At 46.2% G+C, this 23035-nt stretch overlaps 1 protein-coding gene across 1 annotated transcript; it reads left to right on the top strand.

The window, feature by feature from the left end:
- The first annotated feature begins 14633 nt into the window (after positions 1–14633).
- Positions 14634–16163, top strand: LOC136482063 (chalcone synthase-like). Its single transcript, XM_066479316.1, has 2 exons — positions 14634–14847; positions 14923–16163. Exons 1-2 carry the CDS (start codon positions 14676–14678, stop codon positions 15936–15938), a joined length of 1188 nt encoding a protein of 395 aa, XP_066335413.1. The 5' UTR covers positions 14634–14675; the 3' UTR covers positions 15939–16163.
- Positions 16164–23035: the final 6872 nt, after the last annotated feature.

The raw sequence follows: 23035 nt of genomic DNA, 5'->3' as shown, positions 1-23035 counted from the left end.
GACCGTGGATTTGCCCTGACCACTACTGTGCTCGGGCACTGCCCAGACCACTTTTTGTGCTCGGGCACTGCCCAGACCACTTTTGTGCTCGAGGACTGCCCAGACCATTCTCTCGCTCGGGGACAACTCCGACCACGGTGACTGCTCCGACCACGGCCGTGCCCGGGGACTGCTCCGACCATTACCATACTCAGGAGTTGCTATGACCACCGCTGTGCTCGGGGACTCTTCCGACCACTTCTTGGAGTTTTGCTCTCCTCGGCTACATGTGATTTGTACTCACATACAGTTGAGAGACATTTATTTGGACCTTGCTACAAGGCTCATACTTCGCCTTCCAGCAAGCTCGGGGACTACGTCGGTACGATGCGCCTGCCAGTGTATCTTGTTTTGCCTGTACGGCAATTGGATTCTTAACTTCAGCGGAATTTCTTTCTAGACCCTGGCACTACGTGCCTGCGTCACCTACTACCAGGCTCGGGGACTAAGTGGGCACACTTCACCTTGCGGTGAATGTGTTTGTTTAAATCGACCCCTGTGTTTTCAATAATTGTAAGGATTATTAACATGCTCGGGGACTGCCCCGACCACTGCTTGAATAATGGTTCTCCTTGGCTACATGTGATTTATACTCACATACAGTTAAGAGACATTTCTTTAGACCTTGCTACAAGGCTCATACCTCGCCTTCCAGCAAGCTCGAGGACTACATCGGTACGATGCACCTGCCGGTGCATCTTGTATCGCCTGTACGACGGTTGGATTCTCAACTTAACTGGGAATTCTTTTTAGACCCTGGCACCATGTGCCTACGTCACCTACTACTAGGCTCGAGGACTAAGTGGGCACACTTCACCTTGTGGTGAATGTGTTTGTTTTTCGACCCCTACGCCTCTGATGATCAAGGATGCTATGCTTCAAGACCACTTACATTTCTTTTCAGAAATACAAGTGGGCACACTTCTTAGGACAGAAATCTATTTCTTTTTTCTTAAGAGCACCATACATTCTTCGGACAACCTACTTCTTCGGTGATGATGGTGGTCGGAGGCGTCAAGGATTCAAGCCTCACTTATCGGAGAAGGTTAAAATGGCGTGTCGCAGCATAATACATGATGCTCGGGGACTAGCTGTGGGGGTATTAACTCCTATACCCTTACGGCTAAGCTTGGGCTGGCCCGGATCGATGGGTTCGGTCCACCCGAAAGACGACATGCGGCCCGGTTAACCTGATCGGAGTCCCGCACAAGGAATCAAGACAGATTTGGCGACCAAGCAGGATCCTGGTCGGTTAGAATAGGAATCCTTATCTGGCCACATATGGCAATTGTAACTGACTAGGATTAGTTTCCAGATCTGTAACCCTGCCTCCCGGACTATATAAGGCGGGTAGGGGACCCCTCTAAAAAACATCTCTCATTGACATACAGCAATACAAATCAGACGCAGGACGTAGGTATTACGCCTTCTTGGCGGCCAAACCTGGATAAAACCTCGTGTCTGTCTTGCGTCACCATCTTGTTTGGGGCTTGCGCATCTGTCTGCCGATAATCTACTACCTTGGGCATACCCCTAGGTAGACTGCCGACCATATTTCGTCGACAGGGTACATTATGGGGTACAACCTATGGGAGCCACTAACACGACTTATGACCACGCAGGGTCATCTATTCTAACTCGTACACCACAGCTAGGATATGACTGTTCTCGATCTCGATCTCCTCGTTAGACTTGTGAAGTCGGGACACATACTTCAAGGCCTCGGCGAGCTCCTCAGTAGGCTTGGCTCCAGGTAGGGTAGGGTAGGCGTCTAGGTTGAGGCGAGTCAGGGCTAACTCAAACTCCTCTATCCTAGGCTTCGTCTTGCTACGAATCTCCTTGGGTAGCTGATCCCACATACCCTTCATCTCCCTGAGGCGCTTCTTGTTAGACTTCTGCCAAGCGTGCCATGTCCTCTCACACTTGTCCTATAGGTACTTGTTCTGCTTGAGTGCCTCGATCAGGTGACCCTGGTTGCAAATGGCCTTCTTCCTGAACTCCTCTAGATCCTAAGTCATGGTCTTGTTCCGAGATTGGATTTTCAGCATATCAATCCCCTTGGACCTCTCTCTGTCTCCTCTGCGGTTGAACTCGGCCTTCTTGTCGTCCAACTCTCTCTACAACTCCAAGACCTTGCTGTCGAGGTAGTAGTTCCTGTTGCCTAGGTCGGCGGCTTTGTCCTGTAAGTCTGCGACCTCGGTTCTGTGGACTTCTTCATGATGGTTGAGCTCATCCTGTAGCTTGGCAACTATCTCAAGTAGACTAGCTCGCTCCTGTGCTCCCTGTGAGTCTTGCTCCTGGTACTCCCATAGAAGGGCCTGATCCTGACGTCTCCTCTACTCTAGTTGGGTCACGTACCTGTCCTGCTCTAGTAGGTGAATAGCTGAGACATAAAGGCATCTATCCTCCTCAGCAAAGATAACTCTACCGGCTACGAAACTCTACTCACTAGGGGTAAGGCTGAGGTCAAGGGCCTGGGGAAGTAGACGGAACTCTGTCGTCTTTAGGTGCTCATAGTTGTCCCTCATCACTCTGCGAAGTGCCTTGTGTGAGATAGCTTGCAGTCCCTCGATTGTGTCCTCTATAGTCAACTCAGTGAAAGCTGGGACAGAAGGTAAGGTAGTGCTAGCTAGGAACTCGACTGAGATGACAATCGGTCCTTCGATTCCTCCTTCCTGAGCTAACTTCCCGGTGCAGGTGACCTTGACAAGCTCGTCAGGGACTCCTAACATGACGAGAACTCGACAGAGAGTCTGTGCAAAACCCCTGAGCTCACATAGGTCGAAGGTAAGCTTGGCGTGGTCTAGAGGTAGCGGTCCTAGAGGCGGCCAGTCGATGTTCGTTGCCATCTGCATGTTTTAAGGAACAGGTGTTAGCAGGTCAATAATAGAGAAGCCTTGCATAAAAGTAAATGTAGGGTCGGTATATAACCGAAAGAAGGGCTATTCACGTCCTATTCTATCGTCCATTTCTAAGGATTTCATCCTATGGTCAAGTATGGCTCTGATACCAACTAAAACGACCTGATTTCCACGAAGGGAAATCCACAGAGTCGAAGTGTATTATGACCGTTGTAGATCATATTACCCAAATTCCAGTCGACTATCACATCCATACAACGATAATATTAGAGTACATAAAGTGTGGAATTACATAAATTATTACATCACCGCATTGGCGGAATCAAAAGTAGCATTCATTCAGAACGGCTTGAAGATAAGATCACCAAACTCGAGTGTAGGAACGAATCCCTCAACCATCAATCTCCTCGGAGCTATACTCCTCAGCAGGACCTATGTGCCAAAATTTATCAGTACGATTTGTACTGGCCACTCTCACCCTATGAGCATTGCTTTGTGGAAATTGGATGCAAGTTGGATATAATCAAAAGGAACCTATAAGGCTGGGGTTTCCTATGTATTAGCATATCAAGTATATAATAGTATAGTAAAGTTTTAACACCATTCCCACACACATTCCACCCCATTTCCGTCTAGAGCCAGATTTCGATCCTGGGATCGATATACCACCATCTCCATATCATCACCATACCATCGCTCAGTCGACAGGCCAACTCCCTCTCAGCACTGTCTCAAGGCCTATAGCCCCTGGCTATGATCGACACTCTCTCACGGGGGAAGAAGAGAATGACTCATCTCACTATCTAGTTTAAGCGAAACCCAGGAAAGGTCCATAGCCGACAAGTCGGCTCATGTATCGATCGATCAACCTACACTCTGCAGAGGTTTTACATAACCACAAGATCTGCCTTCTTCGCTGACTGTCGTCAACTAGGCTGATTTCGGCCGCTTGCTAGCCTAGGATAATGCCACTCTACCATTCAGCCCTGGTACACCCCAAGTCTAGTCTGGGGTGGCTGAAACTGTGAGTCATGAGCCGGGTCCATAAGGTCTCCATGAAGTCTCGGAAGGGTGTGGGGGAATCCTCTATGCCCCGTACCTCCTTACACTGTCCGCTATCAACCTAGCAGTAGTGGCAATATCCTACCAAGTAGTCCGACCGTCCCGCACCATATAGGGCGAGTGGTACATAAGGCTTCTCGGTGAATCTGAGTGCTAGTAAGTCCTTAGGGATGACCAAGCCAGAATGTCTTCATCAGGGTTTCCATTTACCATGCCACCACAACACCTCCACCCTAGGCTCCTCCCATCACAGGTTCACACCCAGGGCCACCTCATATACCATTTACCCACCAAAGGTATCCATTTCTAGGGGTGCCTAGGTAGCACCCCATGGCAAGACTTGCCCCAGGCTCGTCGTATACTCCAACTTGGTCAACACAACCCTCACCCTCCACACACCTAGGTCACACACGTAGCACTCTCCCCATAGTCCGGATAACACCAGTTTCCACCACGCATTAATGTAGTATAAGCGTGGTAGTAGTATAAGCAATGAAATATAGCAGTAAGCGTGCGTCTAGCCTAATAGCAGGGTATGCAGGGGTAAGGTTGCGTCAAGGTAAAGGACATCAAGTAAGCATACTACCATGCAAGTCCTATCATAGTATGATTATAATAGCGAAGTAAAGCAATAGCAGTTCTATATGAGCCATGCGTAATAGGTGCTACGAGGTTGGGTGGGATGTGGCACCTTCAGTGTAGTCATCTCCGTACTCCTCACGGTACTCATGATCCTCGTCCATCTGGTTCTCCTCCGAGTCTGCATACGATCGAATTATAGTCGCGTTAGCGACGTCTATAGAATAGCACAAAGAAGCAATGAAAATTCAAAAGAGCCAAATGCACTCGAACATGGGTTCATTGCGTAAAGTTCAATTTTAGATGAATTTTGGTCCTGGTTTCGTATTTTTCTGAGGTCGTATGATTTAGTTATGAATTTCCGAAGTTTAAATCATCTTCGAAAAATGGAAAAGGCTGAATTAATCCAGGGCTGACACGTGTCACGCTGTGACTGGTCCACATGGCATGCTGATGCCAGCATGATGTCAGCATCTCGGCTCTGAGCTGACAAGTGGGGTCCTGCTGACGTCATCTTGACGTCAGCATGACATCATCAACGTCATCAGTTCCGACAGGTGGGGCCAGAGGCTCTTGGGTCACTGACTTGTGGGTCCGGCCAAAGTCAACGTCAAGTCAACGGGCGAGTCAACGGGTCATGGTCACTGACATGTGGGGCCAGAGCTGCTGACGTCAGCAGCTGATGTCACCGTGACATCATCATGACGTCACCTCAGCTGTGTTTGTTACTGACAGGTGGGACCCGCGTGACGTCGTCATGACGTCACTTACTGACATGTGGGTCCAGAGTCTCTGTGTCGCTGACATGTGGGTTCGGTCAATCGGTCAACGTTGACCGATCAATGGTCAACACGGACCGGGTCCAAACTGGGCCGGTTGGGCCTAGATATGGGCTGGGCTTTGGCACACCACGTGGCATGCTGTAGCGCTACCACGTCGTAGCCAAGGGCCTCCACTAGGCTTCGTCCACAGTTCGGCCCACACTGCATGGCTGACGGTGGACTCGTGTTCACGGTCCATGGACCGTTGGCTGGGTCTTCGGTGGACCGAGTCCACCCTTCTTCCCTCTGGCCTGATCTATGTGCACCGGGTGCAGGCGCGTGCGGCCGGTGAGGGGAATCCTCTGCTTCCTTCCCCGGCATGTTCCCACCGGTGGTGTGCTCACCGGCGAGCTCCCACAACGGCGCTGGCGTTCAATTGAGTTGGGGAAAAGCTTCGCCAGGCCACGGCGAGTATGGTGGTTGGGTCAAGGTGGCGGCCAGGGCATCCTAGGGCTTTGGCCAGGGTGGTCGGCGGCTCGGCGTGGCAGGGGTCGCTGGCGGGGCATCTCGGGGCTGTTCCAGGGGTCCTGGTGCCCCATTTTTCTTCCAGACGGTTAGCGGAAGACAGGGTATAGCGTCGACGATGACCTTAGGGTGTGGCGGAGTCCGCACACGGTGGTGGTGCACGGTGGAGCTCCGGCCGAGGTCCGGTGCTCATGGCCAAGGCGCTGCGGCTGGCTAACGGGGTCTCGGTCTATGCGGCTATCCTCTAGGCATCACGTGGTGCTACGGCTACTTCCTAGTCCGGTGAGGTGGCCGGGTGCGCAAGTGGTGGCCGCGCCATGACGGTGGCGTTGTGAGCACGGTGTGCGTGTGCTCTGCTACGGCGTCCAAGGGCTAGGAGGAGGTCTCAGCAAAAGGACTCACCGAGTGGTGCTGCGGTGTTCGGTGGTGGTGCGGTGGCGAGGCGCGTCGTCGGGGTAGGCGCTTAGGGTGGCGCCAGGCTCCGGTGATCGGCGTCTCCGAGCTCCTTGCTCGCCTCTCCTCTTCTGAATTCCTTCTCGGCCCTCTTCTCTCGGTGCGGTGCGGGCTGTTGGGCCACCGAGAGGCGGCGTCGTGGGCTGAGGAATCCCTAGGGCGCTCTAGCATCGCTTTATAGCCCCTGGGTCCGAGCTTCATCCATGGCGGACGGGGCAGACGGCTAGCGATGCGCTGTTGGCATCGGACGGTATCACAGGCGCGGGTGGTTGGCGCAAGGGTTGCGTGGGCGCGGCGCCAAGGGGACAGGGCCAGGTGATTCGCGTGACCCTGGGCCTGCGCCTGTCGTTTTGGTTGGGACTCGGTCGGAGGAGGTGCCGGCGTGGGGAGGAAGAAGACACTATGCCAGGGAGTGGCTGACGCGTGGGGTCCGGTGGCAGCGGCAGCTGGTGGGGCAGACGGGCGCGGGCGTGAGCGCGCGCTGGGCTAGCTTGCTGGCCCGGTCGCGCAAGTTGGGACATGTATTCTAGGGTTGGGACATGTACATCAAGCTCTTCTGAGTATTGGGACATGTATTCTAGGGTTTCAGTGTCGTCTTCTTCATCATCATCGTCATTATCAACAACCGTTGTTTTACCATGATGAATCCACATTGTGTAGTCCTCAACAAATCCTCGCACAATCAAATGTTCTCTGATAATACTCACATCTGTCCATGCCATAAGGTTCTTGCAATCTTTGCAGGAACAAATAATTGTATCCTTATTCTCTGTCAACGTCGCTGCATGCTTCTCTACGGCTTCAATAAATTTGTCCACCTCTTGACAGAAACCTGCCTTAAACCTTAACGAACCATACATCCAAGACTTCCTATACTCCATCTTTTAAAATACAACAATCAAAGAAATTACATTAAAGGACTACTAATTCAGATATATATGTAAAGGAATCAAATTAATAATTAATTACTTGACAATAATTCTATATACTTCAGATATATATAAATATAAATATAAAATAAAATTACATGAAGCATATCAAACACACACCATGGTAGAGGGTAATTAATTAATGGCCTATTTATCAATAAATAATTAAAAATATATATTTATTAATTAAAATAAATAATTTCAAAGACAACAATTTACAACAATTAATATTTTACCCACTACCTTTCATGCAAACCCTATTCCAATTTCATGAAACATAAATTTACAAAATTAAAATAAAAAAAAAACAAACCCTAGATCTAGATCTAAATCTACATGTACATGAAACATACATGAAACTAGGGTGTAATCTCAACTAAAATCAAACAAGATCGACTAATAAATGGTGTAATCTCATTTATCTAACTAATTTACACTAATAGCTTCAAAACTAGAGTATAATTTGCCTCAAGCACCATAGAAGAGAGAGAAAAGCAAAACTCTAATTACGATCACTAACCAACCATTAAAACTTCAAATAAAGGCTTGGAATATCATTTTCTTACCTTGTATAACCTCTCCACCAAAGTATTTGAGATCAAAACCTCCCCCTTAGTAGAGCAATTTTTAAAAGGAGCCTAGGGCCTCCCAACCTTTTTTGCTCGAGTTGGAGAGGGTGGCCCGAGGTGGAAGAAGGTAGCTGCTATATATACAGTAGGCATTTGTAGGGGCGGCTGGTGATTCAGTCGCCCCTACAAATGGACACAGCATGAGCGGCTGGTAATAGCTGCCTCTATATACCAGCCGCCCCTACAAATCGACGTATTTATAGGGGCGGCTTGTATTACCAGCCGCCTCTACTGTGCCATTTGTAGGGCAGCTGCTGTGCTGGAGCCTGAGCACGCCACTGTAGGGGCTGCTCCAATGCCAACCGCCACTATAACACAACATACCTTTGCCGACACTTTTTATAGTGGACAAAGGGTATCTTTCCCAACAAATAACCTCTCGCGAACGGTTTTGCCGACAGTTTAGAAACAGTCGCGCTATAAGCCGTGGGCGAAACTTTCGCCAACAGTTAAAGGAATCGCCGACACTTTTTGTGTTGCCAAATGGTGGACCTACACCGACAGTTGAAACCTTTGCCGACAGTTAACCCTTTGCCGACAGTTAAGACCTACACCGACAGTTTGAACCTTTCCCGATAGTTTGTGTGTTGGCGAAACCATTTTCAAGGTATTTTGTGAATCATGCCCTATCCAACAACTAAACTATCGGCAAAACTGTACTACAGATATAGATATAAATACAATTTGAATAATTTGACAAATCCACTGTTATTCATATAAAAGGAAAATCTCAATTCTTAGGAGCTAGATAGAGTTGATTCATTTTCGGAAAACAGTGTTCTCATCAGGTCTGCAAAACATGACATAGACGTTCTGAACTTGAGACGACTAACAAAAAAAGCCAGAGTAATATTTAATAGGCCACACATTTCCGCGGAGGACCATCCATGAGAATGCTCTAAGCTGTAGCGCCCTTGCCCTTCTTGCACTGAAGCTTCTTCATATAGAACTCAAGCTCTTTACCCTCAAGGATGTACCTGTTATACAAAAAAGAAAAGTGTATTGTAAGGAGCTGCCTGCAATATAAGATATAAGTGAAAATAAGGGGACAACTTCCATTCTACTTGAAGCCTAGAAGGATAAATTTGTGACAGCTACCAACATATCTAAAATGTCTAGACTCATAGTGATTGTAACATAAAGAGTATAAACAAACATTAAGCTTTAAGCTACAAAAGTTAAATGGTACACAAACAGATAAGCTGCTCTAACAAAAACAAAGAAAGTCTGGTGGAAGTCCATTATTTCTTACCCATCAATAAGTGTCGGCATGGAGGCTTCATCTTTAGATACTTCAGCCATTGCATTTGAATGGATGTTATTTAGCACCGGCATCTCCTTCTCTCTCCAAATCGCATGAACTTCATCAGTTCGGAATCTTTGCGTAAATGTTGACTCCACCAGGGGACTGGTCACACCATGTGCATACGCCGGTAAACCAGTGTATGCAATCATTGCCCCATTGTCTATACAATAGCGGTCATCAGTTGCAAACAGCCTACCCCCTCTTTTTGAGCACATAATCCTCATCATCTCCTATAAACGTTCGTTGCAACCAATGCCACCAACAATAAGAATGTCCTTTGAATCATAGTGCGCCATTGCACGTTCAGTAATTTCAACAAGCATGGCGAAGACAGTTTCCTGCGCAAATTATGACTTTCATCAGTGTCGCTGTCAACAAAGCATAACCAATTATTATCCATAAGGGGGAGAAAGTCAAGAGCATGCGAGTACCTACAATGAGTAGCATAGGTCTGCAGGTGTGCACTCATTATTTTTAAGCTTTTCAATCGTCATAGCTTCAATAAAACTCAATATGCCACTAAATGACACATCCATACCCTTCACAATATAAGGGAGATCAATGAATTTTTCTCCCTTCTTTGCAAGCTGGACAAGGAAAATAAATATGGTACATTAAGAAACCAAACTCAAGGATGAGAAAAGAATGTGCCATGTTGTACAAAGACATAAATCTGTTCAAAGATAAAATGTCTTCAAAACAAAACAAAAAAAAGAAGAAAAATGCTAATGGTGATAGCCTGACAGGTAGTACAATAATGAAGGTAGAATGGTAGATAACAATATCATGTGGAACTACCTCAGAAGTACTCTCTTGAAAGATTCACACAAACAGAATCCATATTGTTGCCAATGTTAATAATAAAGCATTAAGAATTATACCATGATTTACCACTCCTAAAATAAATCATGTTTGCTAAACAAGTTAAATTGCTAATCAAGGTGAGAGGTTTCCCGTTTCCACAACTTAAAGCTAACATAACTAAAATATTTGTGAATAGGCAACAACAGAAAAACAGCAGAAGAGGCAAAAAAAACAGTAAGATATGTAACATTGTAACTTGACCAAGATTCTCTTTGACGTGATGGCAGGAATCCCCAATATTGTCTATGATACGAACATGGAGTAAAATAAGATAGCACTGAAGAACTTCAAAGCTATGTGGAATGGGCCTCTAATGATTATGATTTCAGCATAGCTAAAAGTTAAAGATAATCAGTTTTCTAAAAGGAAGCCACCTGGGTCGCCAAGGCGCTGGGCACTACTCAGCCACCACAATTTAGCCATAAGTGGTGATCCTAATAGGATGGTGACCAAAAAACTCCTAGCTCGGGAACTAGTCCAGCAAGGCAGCAGCCCAAGTAAGGTGGGTAGGCAGACAATGCAGTTCTATACTTCTAGTTAGAGCAAGCAGGTACCAGTAGTAGTCAAAATGAAATTTTTTATGACAAAAAGGAAAATGCTTAAACCTTGAGTAAGATGAATCCTTAATGTTATGAATAATAAAACCATAGGAACCACGATTTTGATTTTAGTTGCGATATGAAGGGAAGTAATAAGTATACAGTAACAGTAACTATCCTCTAGGACCAAGTAAGAAGTGAAATGTCTTGGAAGAGAACTGAATTAGCAGCATTTCAGGCTTTCATGAAGGAGACTCTATAGTTTGGCCCAACTTTGATCAGCACAAATAACAAAATGCTTTTATGAGCTTATTTAAAAAAAACATCCGGTCAAAACTAAGTGTTGTTCAGAACAGATGCAATGCTGCATGGTCACAAAGACACTATCTTGACCATTAATTACTAATATAAAGCCTGCTAATTACCAGTGCTATGAAATGAACTCACAAGAACCATCAAAACGTAGCAATAGTCATGTAGACAGATACTCTGTTTCATTATAGAAAGTACTGCAAAAGTGCTAAGTGGTGCTACCATGGGAGAAGTTGTGATTATGAAATGGCAACTCCATTTCATTTAATTGATATGACATCTCGACATTTTATAAAATGAAAACTGGGAAAGTTCCTTTGAAGTCAATATTGCTTGCAGTGACCGAAATATTATGATCATTGGCATAGGTAAGCTACAGCAAGTTTATCGTACATGTTTTGGTTAAATTTGACGCTTCACTACAATTATGTGTTTGCAATGGATAGACATGGATAAACCTAGGTGCATATATTAGGCCTTAACATATGGCTGAAATTATTTGAGATCAGCATATATAAAAATAAATAAATAGACATGGATAAACATTATTTTTTGCTGCGGACATGACTATGGCCATTACCTGTTCTGTTGCAGACATGAAGACTATAGCTATAATTTCTTAGTGGACTTAGACATTCCACTTGAACTGAAAGCTGAGATGAAAGCTAATATGAGACGGAGACCTAGTCCTAAGAAAAAAAACCCAGTACTCCTTCTGTTGTTCCTAAAATTAAAAATTCTAAACCCATGAGAATCTAGTCTAAGTATTCTAGAAAAAGGGCTAATATGAGCCAACAAAGTCTAACAACTCCAAAATGAATCAGTTTGCACATCTCCTGATTTCTAAAGCCTGGTTGTCAATGGTTAATTGGAAAAGAAAAACAAGAATTGGCAATTGCACAAAACAGCTAGTTACATATATAAATAACATGGATGTTAATGGGTTAAGCCTGCTTCTCGAGCAGTTTTTAGTCGGCGCTGATTCTACAAGGAATTGAAGTTACTTGAATACACTTCATGCAGCCACGTTTATAACCTCAGGAAATATACAGAAGTTGCTATTTGATGTATCTGCACATGCTTGTATCTGTATGGCAACTATGAAAGAGCGAGTCCATGAGTTATGATCCCAACAAAGATGCTCTTATGAAAAAAATAAGGCACCTGTTCAGAATGATAAGCACTTAAAAACATGAGCACCATAGTTATTATTAACTATAGGAGAAGTTGTAGGAGCATCAGAAATTCAGAATGGGGAGCAGAGGTGGAGCTAAATGCTGGACAAAACGTCAAGATGCAAATACACTATAGCAGCAAGAATAAAAGATGCATTAATCTACCTTTCAAGCAGAACCCCTCCTCCTTTGTGTGCCTGTTTCACTATTGTAGCCTCCTGCACTGCTATCAAAACTAAGCATAAGCACTGGGATGCACCAAAACAACAAACATAACCAAAGAGGAATGGACTACACTGTAATGGCCTGGTGGGTGAGGCAACGAAGCAAACACATGGCATGCACATCGTCACGATACGCGCGGCCGCACAAATGGCATCAGGAGGACCCCAAATCGAACGGCTACATGCTCATGGACATTGACAATCTCAGATAAAAAAAGAGCAAGGGATACATCAATCGAAGAAGAAAGCATGGACTGAGGTATGAGACTGCCACCCACATCGTCCTCATCTCAAGGGGGTGACACGGGCGAATGGGCCAACGAGTCACACCCGCCGCCGGCCCCCTCGCGCCCCGCTCCCCTACCTCATTGACGCTGGAGAAGGCCATCGGACATTCGTGCAGTTGCCAGTTAGGCGGCGGCGGGGCCTTCTCCTCTGGGTAGATAGAGGTTCGGCTGGATCTGGCGCAGGAAGCCACGCATGAAGCTCTGGCGGCGGTGACATGTTGGTGAGGGAGGCGCCGCCAGATCTGGTGCAGGCAGCCGCACAGGCGAGCTCCGCTCAGGGTATGGCCCCGGCAAGCAGCCCTAGCAGCGGACGGTGTGGGGGAGGGGGCGGCGCTTTGGCGCGGCGGACAGTGGGGACAGCGATGTCGGGAGCAGCGGGAGCTTGGGGCAGCAGGCGTGTTTTTTCTTCTTTTTGGGATTTGATTGAGGGGCGTTCAAGAGGAACCGAGCGGGTGGGAAGGTTTTCAGGTAGCGACGTTTTTAGCGGGCGACTCAGATATTTCGCTCCTAATCAGGTCTTCTTTGGGGCGAGATGATATTTTCAGACGCACATTGTACTCTTGGCGAACACTACGCCAACACTTATTAAGTCTACCAAACTTTCGCCGACAGTTTTTATGTCAGCAGGGAAATGCCGACCGATAACTTGTTGTCCTATAGTCCTTTTACCGACAGATGAATTGATGTTAAAAACTCATAGAATTGCCAACACATAAAGTGTAGCCGAAACCCGCCTTTTGCCAACAGATAAGTGTAGGCAAATGTGTGTCATGGTGTAGTGCGCCCCTAAAAAAAGCCCCGTTGCTATAAACTGTTTTTCACGTAGTGAGAGTAATGCGAAAGTATGGTGATTTTTTTCATATAATACTATTTAAATAAATCATTGCAAATCTAGGTGTCGCTTTTATAAAATTGCAAACAAATGGCTTATTAACCTAGACTATTTGACAAAGTCGGCGGGGCCACCTGCTCGTATAAATAGAAAGGGAAACCAGATGATGATTATCAAGTATGATTATGCCTATATATACTGGGAACAAAATCACTGTTATCAAGTACGATTACGCCTACATATACTAGGAACAAAATCATTGTTATCAAGTATGATTATGCCTATATTGGGAACAAAATCAAATATAACTCTGGTATTAATATAGGGAGTGAACAAGGGTAAACCTAGATAGCGTTGGGTTAATAAGTTAGAATGATGATATCTCTCAAGATGAACTATATTTGCCATGTTCGTTTGGCTGATAAGCCATGGCTGAAAGTACTGTTGGCTGATTTATTGTGAGAGAAAAATACTGTTCGTTGACTGAAAAAATACATCTTATAAGCCAAGCGAACAGGGCGATTGTAATTTCTTTTATAGTTAATGATGTTTCAACAATAAAAGTGTGATTTATTCTTGTATCGTGATTGTGTTGTGCGATTTGCTCGATAATGGGTACGTGGTGTGTAACCCGATCGTTAGAAAGATCTTGAAGAGGAGGTGCGGATGGCACTCTCCTGAGGGCCGTGCGTCAGTCGGGACTGACATGGGTTGGTCGAGAGGCATAATAGTTAGGTAGATGTAGAAATAACCCCTTATAATTACAACCGGGACTAATGAGTTAAATTTGTCCCGGTTTGTATTACAAACCGAGACTAAAGGTCCTAGGCCTTCCTTTAGTACAGTACAAGATAAACCCATGACTAAGTCTCAGTTGTAATTTTAAACCATGACTAAATATTTTTTGTCCATGGACGAAAGGTCATTTCTCTAGTGGTCGGTGAATATAATTGCGCCGGTGCCTATTTGTGCTGTGGAGAGAGAAGTAGAGAGACCCGCGGTAGGGAGGAGAGCATGACTGGAGCATGCAACAACTTTTTGCAGTGAAAATGGCATGCAACAGGCTTTTTGGACACCACTAGTGATGCCAACGTACTGTGATGTTTGAAGGGTGGTGCCAACTTTCTTAGTGAGGGGTCCGATTTTTTTTCCGGGCACTAGTCCACGCCGTGGAGAGCCTAATGTCCCATACCAGATCCCCTATATATAACACCGAGAGATCTCAAAGCTAGACCACACTACTACATATTTTTATATCCGCATCAGTTTAGTTGTCAACACGTATAGTGTGGTAGGCTATGGGGAGTCAGGAAACGGGCAGTCCTTGTGCTGGTGGGAAGGCCGCTATACTTGGAATTGGCAAAGCTGTTCCAGTCCATGTGTATGAGCAGAAGACATTTCCTGAGTATTATTTCGAGATAACCAATAGCAATCACCTGGTCGATCTAAAAGCCAAGTTTGAAAAAATCTGTAAGTGCACAAATATTCATTTTGCCTGTGAACACCGTACCCAGGCCATTACGTTAATCACTCATCTGCATGCAGGCGAGAAGACGGCAACGGAGAAGCGGCACATGTACGTATCCGACGAGTGGCTGCGGAGCAACCCGTCGGTGACGGCGTACATGTCCACCTCGCTCACCCTGCGGCAGCAAGTCGCCGAGGAGGGCATACCACGTCTCGGCGCGGAGGCTGCGCTCGACGCCATCAAGGACTGGGGGAAGCCAGCCTCCGACATCACCCACCTCGTGGTCGCGACAACGAGCACCGGTTGCCTTCCCGGCGCCGACTGCGTCCTCATCAAGCTCCTCGGCCTCCCGCCGTCGACCAAGCGCGTGACGCTGTACCAGGCCGGCTGCTACGGCGGCACCACCGCTCTGCGCGTCTCCAAGGACATCGCGGAGAGCAACCCGGGCGCCAGGGTACTGGTGGTGACCTCCGAGGTGATGTCCCTGGTGCTGCGAGGCCCCTCGGAGTCCCACATCGGGAACCTCGTCGGCCAGGCCGTCTTCGGCGACGCCGCAGGCGCCGTCGTCGTGGGGTGCTGCCCGGCGGCTGGCGAGCGCCCCGTGTTCGAGCTGGTGGCGGCGTCCCAGGACGTGTTGCCCGACACCGAAGACGCCGTGGTGGTCAAGCTTCGCGACGAAGGGGTCGTGATCACCATGCACCGCGACGTGCCCCTGCACGTGTCCAGCCACGTCGGGAGCACCGTGAAGCGCGCGTTCCTGCAGGGGAACGCCGCCACGGCGTCCATGGCCGACTGGAACGAGGCGTTCTGGATGCTGCACACGGGAGGCAGGGGTATCGTGGACGGCGTGGAGGCCAGGCTTGGCCTGCGGGAGGAGAAGCTCGCCGCAACAAGGGAGGTGATGAGGCAGTACGGGAACACCCGGAGCTCCTCCATCTTCCTGGTGATGGATGAGATGCGGACAAGGTCGGCGGAGCACGGGCTGAGCACGGCAGGGGAAGGCCTGGAGTGGGGGATGGTCATTGCGTTCGGTCCTGGCCTTACCTTGGAGACCATGCTGCTCCGCGCGCTACCTGCAACTGCAAGCCTCTAGCAACTACGCCACTGCGCATAAATAAATAGGGTACAAGCAACTACGCCACTGCGCATAAATAAATAGGGTACAAGCTTGAAAAAGCTTGTTCTGGTACCGAATAATTATATACAATAAGTCAGGCTTGCTTTGATTTGTAATACTATAAGTTCGTCCTTGTATTATTAATAATGTGCTCGTGCAAGCAGTAGACTCTGGTGACTGCTTGCTTACTTGTATGCATGCACTAAGTTCGTTCTAATATCAAGCTGTCACCAGTACAGAAACGAGCTGTATTTCTGGTTTTTTTTCTATTTTCATTCGTTTTGGTTTTATACGCTGCTATCGGCCTTTTTTTTTTCTATTTTCGAATACGCATTCTACACTGCTAGCGGGCTATTTTTTATTTTCAATTGATATTCGTTTTGGTTTTTGAATACGTATTCTACGCTGCTACTGGACTTTTTTTTTTCTATTTTCATTCGTTTTGGTTTTCTACGCTGCTACCGGGCTTTTTTTTCTATTTCCATTCGTTTTGGTTTTCGAATACGCATTCTATGTTGCTAGCGGGCTTTTTTTCTATTTTTAATTGATATTCGTTTTGGTTTTTGAATACATATTCTACGCTGTTAGAATATACGTATTCTACATGTTTATAATATTAAAATATTTTGTACAAACTGCATTCTACTACGCTGCTAGAATATACGTACCTTTAATTAAGGATGCAGCGGTACGGTACGATCCTATATTAGATCTGGTTCTAAGTAAGGTCGTGTTGCAAGGCTCCAGAGCTGAGTTTTTAAGTTAGCTTTCACTCTTCTGAGCAAGCGAGGTGGTGCTAATAGGTGGGACTGACCAGCAATTTCAGCATATTGCGTACTGGGCCACTCCATTCTGGTATATGCTCTCTCCTATGTGTGGGCTTCAGGTCTAGCCGGCCCATCGAGGCTGCATTAGCTTTACCTCTATTGATGCCTCACCTACTCGATCAGCTGATTCCTAGACTTTTAGTCCCGGCTGACACTCCATTCTGGTATATTGATGATTTGTAGTTGACACTCCACAGAGCTCAATCGGTTGGAGACCTTTAGTCCCGGTTGGAGACAGCAACTGGGACTAAAGGCCCCTTTTTAGTTCCGGACGGAGCCTCTAGCCGGGAGTAGACTTTTACTCCATGGTTGGAGGGACCAACCAGGAGTAAAAGTTAACCTTTAGTCCCGGTTGGTAGCACCAACTGAGGCTAAAGGTCCCTGCAGCAAAAGCCTGCCACAGTAGCCGTTGGGCAGGGACCTTTAGTCCCGGGCGCGAAAAATACCGGGATTAAAGCCAAATTTCGAAGTGGATCAAAAGTCGTTTCTCTACTAGTGTGTTAAGGTTCTGTTTTGGATTCATTATCGGATAATAGTTATTAGCTAGCTAATACCTCATTAATTATTTGATTTGATCATACTGATGGGATAGTTGTTATCTAAAGATCCAACTAACAATTAGTTGGTCTATGATCTATATATATTTGGATCCAAAAGAGATAATTACTGGCAAATAAATACTATCTAGGGTTCCAAACATGGCCGCGCGTGGTTTAATTTCTGAATGTTATTCTATTTTTAAAATATAAACGGCCGGCTGTCTGTGTATCAGCAGGTTCGAGAGACTAAAACATCATTAACTACAGCTTGCTTTTGATCTAAAACATAGTTTACGTTGAAGATTTAGTCATATTACGACATGATTTATAATCTAGAAACAAGCATGATCGAGCTAGCAATCCATTCATCGCGTATGCGATCTGCTCCCATGCTGCTCCGCGCGCTACCTACTAGCAACCACACCACTGCGCATAATTAAACAAGGTACAAGCTTCTTCTGGCACCGAGAATAATCTGATTATATATGTACAATAATTCAGTCGTGCTTCATCAAAGCGTGTGGTTTTCTGTTGGAATGATAAATAGACTTGGTCCAATTGATTGTTTTATAAAGGAAACTTTTATTAACTTTCAAGCAGTCACTACTAGAAAGATTTCCATAGACGAATAATTTTGTTTTAGAGACATGCAAACTGTCCGTCTTTAAGGAATGGTCACTGGTAACGGCCTTCACAGAGGCGGTCGACATGTCTGTCTTTCTCGATTGCTATGCCTGTCTTTGTAAAGTGTTTCCCAAGACTCATCTAACACTTCCCTAACCACTGCACTACACACTAATTTCTGAGTATATATATGACATTATCTTTTTCTAATCAACATTTCATAATATTGTATTAAATATTTTAGCAACCACTTAAATTAAATAAAAAAAATTAACTATAAAGTTTTAAATCTTGTCAAGCACTGCAACATTTTTTGAAGGAAAAAACTGTGGACGAGTCCCCATATTACTTTGATTAAAAATATTAACAGGGGTGAGCCACATACTTATAGAGCTTGAAACAAACAAGGAAGAATTAACTAATAGCATCCAATTAAAAGATAAAGAAAGATCTAATATCTTCTTTGAAACGGATAAAACGGAGAATAATTGTCGATGTTTGACCACCGATAGCCTGCCACGAGGGTCCCCGGGACAGTATGTTCGGGCTTCAGCGTATGCGGAACTCGACGGTTAAGGCAAGAGACATTCAATTTATCCTGGTTCGGACCCTCGATCTTTGATCGAGTAATAGCCCTACGTCCAGTCGGCGTTAGCCTTTGCGTTGGATTGATCATAAAGTGTGGTGTCGTACAATTGTTCTAAGTCTCCTGTCCCTAGGATCCCTGCCCTCCTTTATACAGTCAAGAGGTCAGAATCCTAGTCAGTTTATAATGAGAGTTCATAGTAGGATTATAAAATAATACTACTACTAAGATTACAGGGAAAGAATCCTAATTAGACTAGATCTTCTCTCTTCCTTGCGGGGTATCCCGTGGGTCCCGCACCGACAAGCCCCCGAGCACTTTATGGTTGAGTTCTGAAAGCCTCGTCTTGTTCCTTCAAGTCTTGTCGAGCAGGAACAAGCGTCATCCGAGTGCTTTCTTGAGCGAAACCGTGTAGCGCTTCGTGAGATCTTCGCGTATTGTGTACCTTTTTGAAGAAAAAAGTACTCCTATTTGGATGTAGCCCCCGAGCCTCTTGCTGTTTGGCACAAGGAGCTTGAGGGTCTTTTCTTGAAATCGCCCTGATTCTTCGTCAAAGGGCTCCCGAGCATATACCCAGGTTCTTTTTGTCGTGTGGCCTTGAAGTCGTGTGTCTTGAAGAAGTCTTCTGAGTGATGTGCGCTTTTTGAAGGAAAAAGTGTACTCACTGAGTGTAGCCCCCGAGCCTCTTGCTATTTGAAACAAAAAGTTGGAGGGTCTTGAATCTTTATGTTGTTTGAAAAACTGTTGTCTTGAAGTAGTCCTCTTGGTGACGTGCGCTTTTTGAAGAAAAAAGTGCACTCACTGAGTGTAGCCCCCGAGCCTCTTGCTATTTGGAATAAAAAGTTGGAGGGTCTTGAATCTGAGTTGTTCAAAAGAACTGAAAATCTCTCCTGTTGCAGCCCCCGAGCATATATCCGGGTTCTTTTGTTCAGAAAGAACTCGGATGCAGGGTCTTAGCATATTCTCTAGTAGTCTGCTGTTGTTAGATGTAGTTGTATGGTGGTGGTTGAATGTAAATGTTGTTTGTTCATGAGTTGTATAGTGTTGGTATATCCTTTCGAATATGCTTGTCCTTGAGTACTGTTCCTTCACGCCTGAGTCCTCCTTCATTGAATTCTTTCTTTTCACTCTGTCCTTTGTTAGGCTTGTTCCGTTGGTGCTCCCGGTCTATGTGCACCACTTCTTTGGTCTATAAATACCCTTCTGTTGTGTTGTTTTGATTCATTGAGCACTTTGTTGCGTGGTCTGAAATCTCCATAGTCATGAATATGTTAGTTTGTCAAGTAGAGCAGCCCCCGGGCGTATTTTATAGTTCTTGTGTATCTTGGTGTAGCTGAAGGGAGTCTTGTGATAGGGATTAGAGGTAGGCTAATCCCGCAGTAGCATTGTACTTGGAAGTACGTGGCGGTAGTTGGAGGGAGTCTTGTGATGTGGGATGCGATCCTTCATCTGGCAATTCTGGGTTGATCCTCGTCACCTGCCCTGAGATTGTCTGGTGCAGATCAACATCATATCTAGTATCACATCTGACTTGGGTAGACAGATGCCTACTGGCCTTCTCTGCTCCATGTTGTCCCGCCGTGCTGTTGATTTTCGCCTTAGATGCACTGCGTCCGTCCTTTGAAGAAAACAGTGTAGCCAAGGGCGGTTTGTCCTTCCGAGTAGCAATTTGGAACACGTAGTCGTTCCAGAGCCTAGCCGTGTCCGGGTTCCTCTTTGCTACTTTGCTTTTCGTGGTACCGAGTTCGTTGGGTCTTGTAAGATGTGTAATCTTCTATTTTTGGAAACCAGTTATAATGGAAAGAATCTTGTCTTCTGAGTTGTAATTCTTTATTTTTCTGATGTCCCGGTTGTTGATGAGATTTTTGAGTTCTTTCTGTAAGGACCGGGTTGTTGCGCTCCTTGTGAGATAATCCTTCTTTGCTTTATTGTTGATGAGTTCTTTTTGTGGTAATATGATAACTCCACCGTGGTGCTGGATGGATAAGTCTGAAATCTGCCTGTTGAACTATACCGTTGTGTGGATTTGAGCCGTCCGTCATTTTAGCTGTGTTGGTAAATGGACCGTTGCGTCCTCATGCCGTGTTAAAACGAGCCTGGTGAGCCACGTTTTTACCGGTGTAAAATCTATTTAAAGGCCTTTCTCCTCCTTTTCTTTGGTACCCTGCCTTTGCCTTGAAACCCTAGCCTTCGCAACTCCGCCGACGCCATTGCCGCCGTCATCTGAGCACTGCCGTCCGAGCCTTCTCTTTCCCTAGTGCCTTTTTGCTTCCGCTAGTACATGGGTAGGAAGAAAGCCGCGAGCAAGTCCCAGGCAGCCTTTATGGATGAGGAATCATCACTTTCTGTGATCAAGAACCAAGAGTTCATGGCCATGAGGGCTGCCCAGAAGGTTTGGCCGGCTCTGACAATGACTGAAGACCAGCTTCGCGAGCTTGTTGACGATGGTCTGATCTAGAGCAAGGACATTGCTAAATAGAGGGCTCCGGGCGAGCATCGGGTCCCTGCTTCAGGTCCTGGTGAGATTATTCTCTTCGTTTCCTTTATCCGTGCTGGACTTTGCCTCCCGGCTTCTGCTTTTCTTCATCGGTTTCTCGACTATTTTGGGATTAGCTTGAATCACCTTGCCCCCAATGTTGTCCTTCATCTTCCCATTTTCGTTCATCTTTGTGAAACCTTCCTTGGAATTCCTCCTTCTCTTTCCCTATTTCGTTACTTTTTTTACCTGAAGCCCCAACCCCACCATGATGACACCAATGTTCTTGGTGGCTGCAGAATTCAGTTTCGCCAGGGTCTTAAGAGCAAGTTCTTTGACTATGACCTGGTTGATTCTATAAGGGATTGGCGTGCTGACTGGTTTTATGCTGCCAACTTGATTCCTCCTCTTTCCGTTCACTCTGGGTCTGGTCCCTTGGTTAATGACCGATGGGAAAAGAACCCGGTGATGACTGCTGAGCTCCAGACGATCAAGCCTTTTCTCGAGAAGATTTGCACTCTAAAATAGCAAGGCTTGATCGGCTTTGGGATTATTTCAAGTCTTCTTCGCCGCCGAGTTCAACCTTTGAATTAGCGTGAACATTACGGTTTTGAGTACTCTGGGGTGGAGGAACCTTCTCGTATGGTCCCTGCCATTGAGTTGACCGACGAGGAAGTGCTCGAGCGTCTCCAGAAGATGCTGAAAGGAGTAAGCGTTGTTCCGCTTGCTGTCCTTGAGTACAGCACAAAGAACCCACCCCCTCCTGTGAATTATTCTTTTCTTTATTCGGGTACTTTTGATTCTCTTTCGTTGTATCCACTTTTGCTTAATCTTCCTTGTCTTGTTGTTTTACTCTTTTATAGGAATTGGGGCATAATTTTGCTGATCCAATTCCCCTTGATGATCTCCCTACAAATGTGGAGGCTAGGGGTAGTCTTGCTAGGGCGTCCTTGACCAGTAAGTTTCAAACTACCATGATGCTTCCTGGTGTTTCTTCCGCATTTCTGACGTATATGAAGAGTATGTTCCTCATCTAGTTCCTCGAGCTCCTCGTACTTTCGGAAAGAGGGGGCGAGTGGATAGTTCTTCTGCTCCATCTGCTACCAAGAAGTCTCACCAGTCGAGTACTCGTCCAGGTACTCCAGTTGTAGCTAGCATGCTCTTAGGTGAGCATATTAATACGCTATGTCCTTTTGTTGTTTGTTTTTATCTTTGATCGAGTACTTTTGTCCTTTTTTCAACTGGAGCTATAGTGGCCTTGGTCGAGAGTGAGGAGGAAGAGGATGATGATGCTGCCCTCGTTACTCATCGGTGAGTTCTTTTCTTGTTTTCGTGTTGTTGAACTCCTCTTTTTGTTTTGACTTTGGTCTTGTTCTCTTGTAGTAAGCGGTCATCGGATTCAAGTTCTTCTGGGGCTCTAGTACCGGCTGCACCGCTCCTGTCACAGGGTGACGGTGATGTTTTTGTCGTTGTGGTTCCCCCTACAAGGTCTTCTTTTGGTTTCATGAAGAAGAAGATAGTTGAGTGAGTGCATTCTGGTTTTATTTCTTTGCTTCTGTTCCTCTTTTTTCTTATTCTTTTTGATGAGTTTCCTTGTCATCTTTCAGGTCTTCGTCTTCCCCGAGCCTCCAGTCGACTTCATGTCAGACCTCTGGTGCGCCCTTGTGTCGCAGGACTCGGAACGCACGGTCGCCGAGGTGGCTGTGAGGGGGATGGAGTCCGCAGCTGCTGATTTGCCGGCTCCTGAGGTGATCGTGGCCATTGCGGCGGGTTCATCTGAGGGATTGGCCGTGGCTTCCCAGGAGATTGCCCTGGTCGTGCCTTCTTCGCCTCGGCCGGCTTCTCCTTCTCCTCTTCTTGCCTCCGGTGGTCCGCCTTTGGCTGATGACGTGGTGCAGCAGTTTGATGCCACTCATCGATTGTCGGAGCTAACCACTGCCAGGGGAAGCTTGTCGACCCTTGCGACTTCTTTTGGGGAAAGGCTCCAGGTAAGTTTTTCTATAGTTCTTTCTTTGGATGTT

This window comes from Miscanthus floridulus, chromosome 9 (genome assembly GCF_019320115.1).
Source record: "Miscanthus floridulus cultivar M001 chromosome 9, ASM1932011v1, whole genome shotgun sequence".
Taxonomy (NCBI): Eukaryota; Viridiplantae; Streptophyta; class Magnoliopsida; order Poales; family Poaceae; genus Miscanthus; species Miscanthus floridulus.
Note: the sequence above shows the minus strand (reverse complement) of the source record. Positions and strands in the feature narration are given on the sequence as shown.

Coding starts and splice junctions, on each gene's coding strand:
- LOC136482063 (XM_066479316.1), top strand. CDS start 14,676: ATGGGGAGTCAGGAAACGGGCAGTCCTTGTGCTGGTGGGAAGGCCGCT. Junction 14,848..14,922: donor AGCCAAGTTTGAAAAAATCT/GTAAGTGCACAA, acceptor ATCTGCATGCAG/GCGAGAAGACGGCAACGGAG.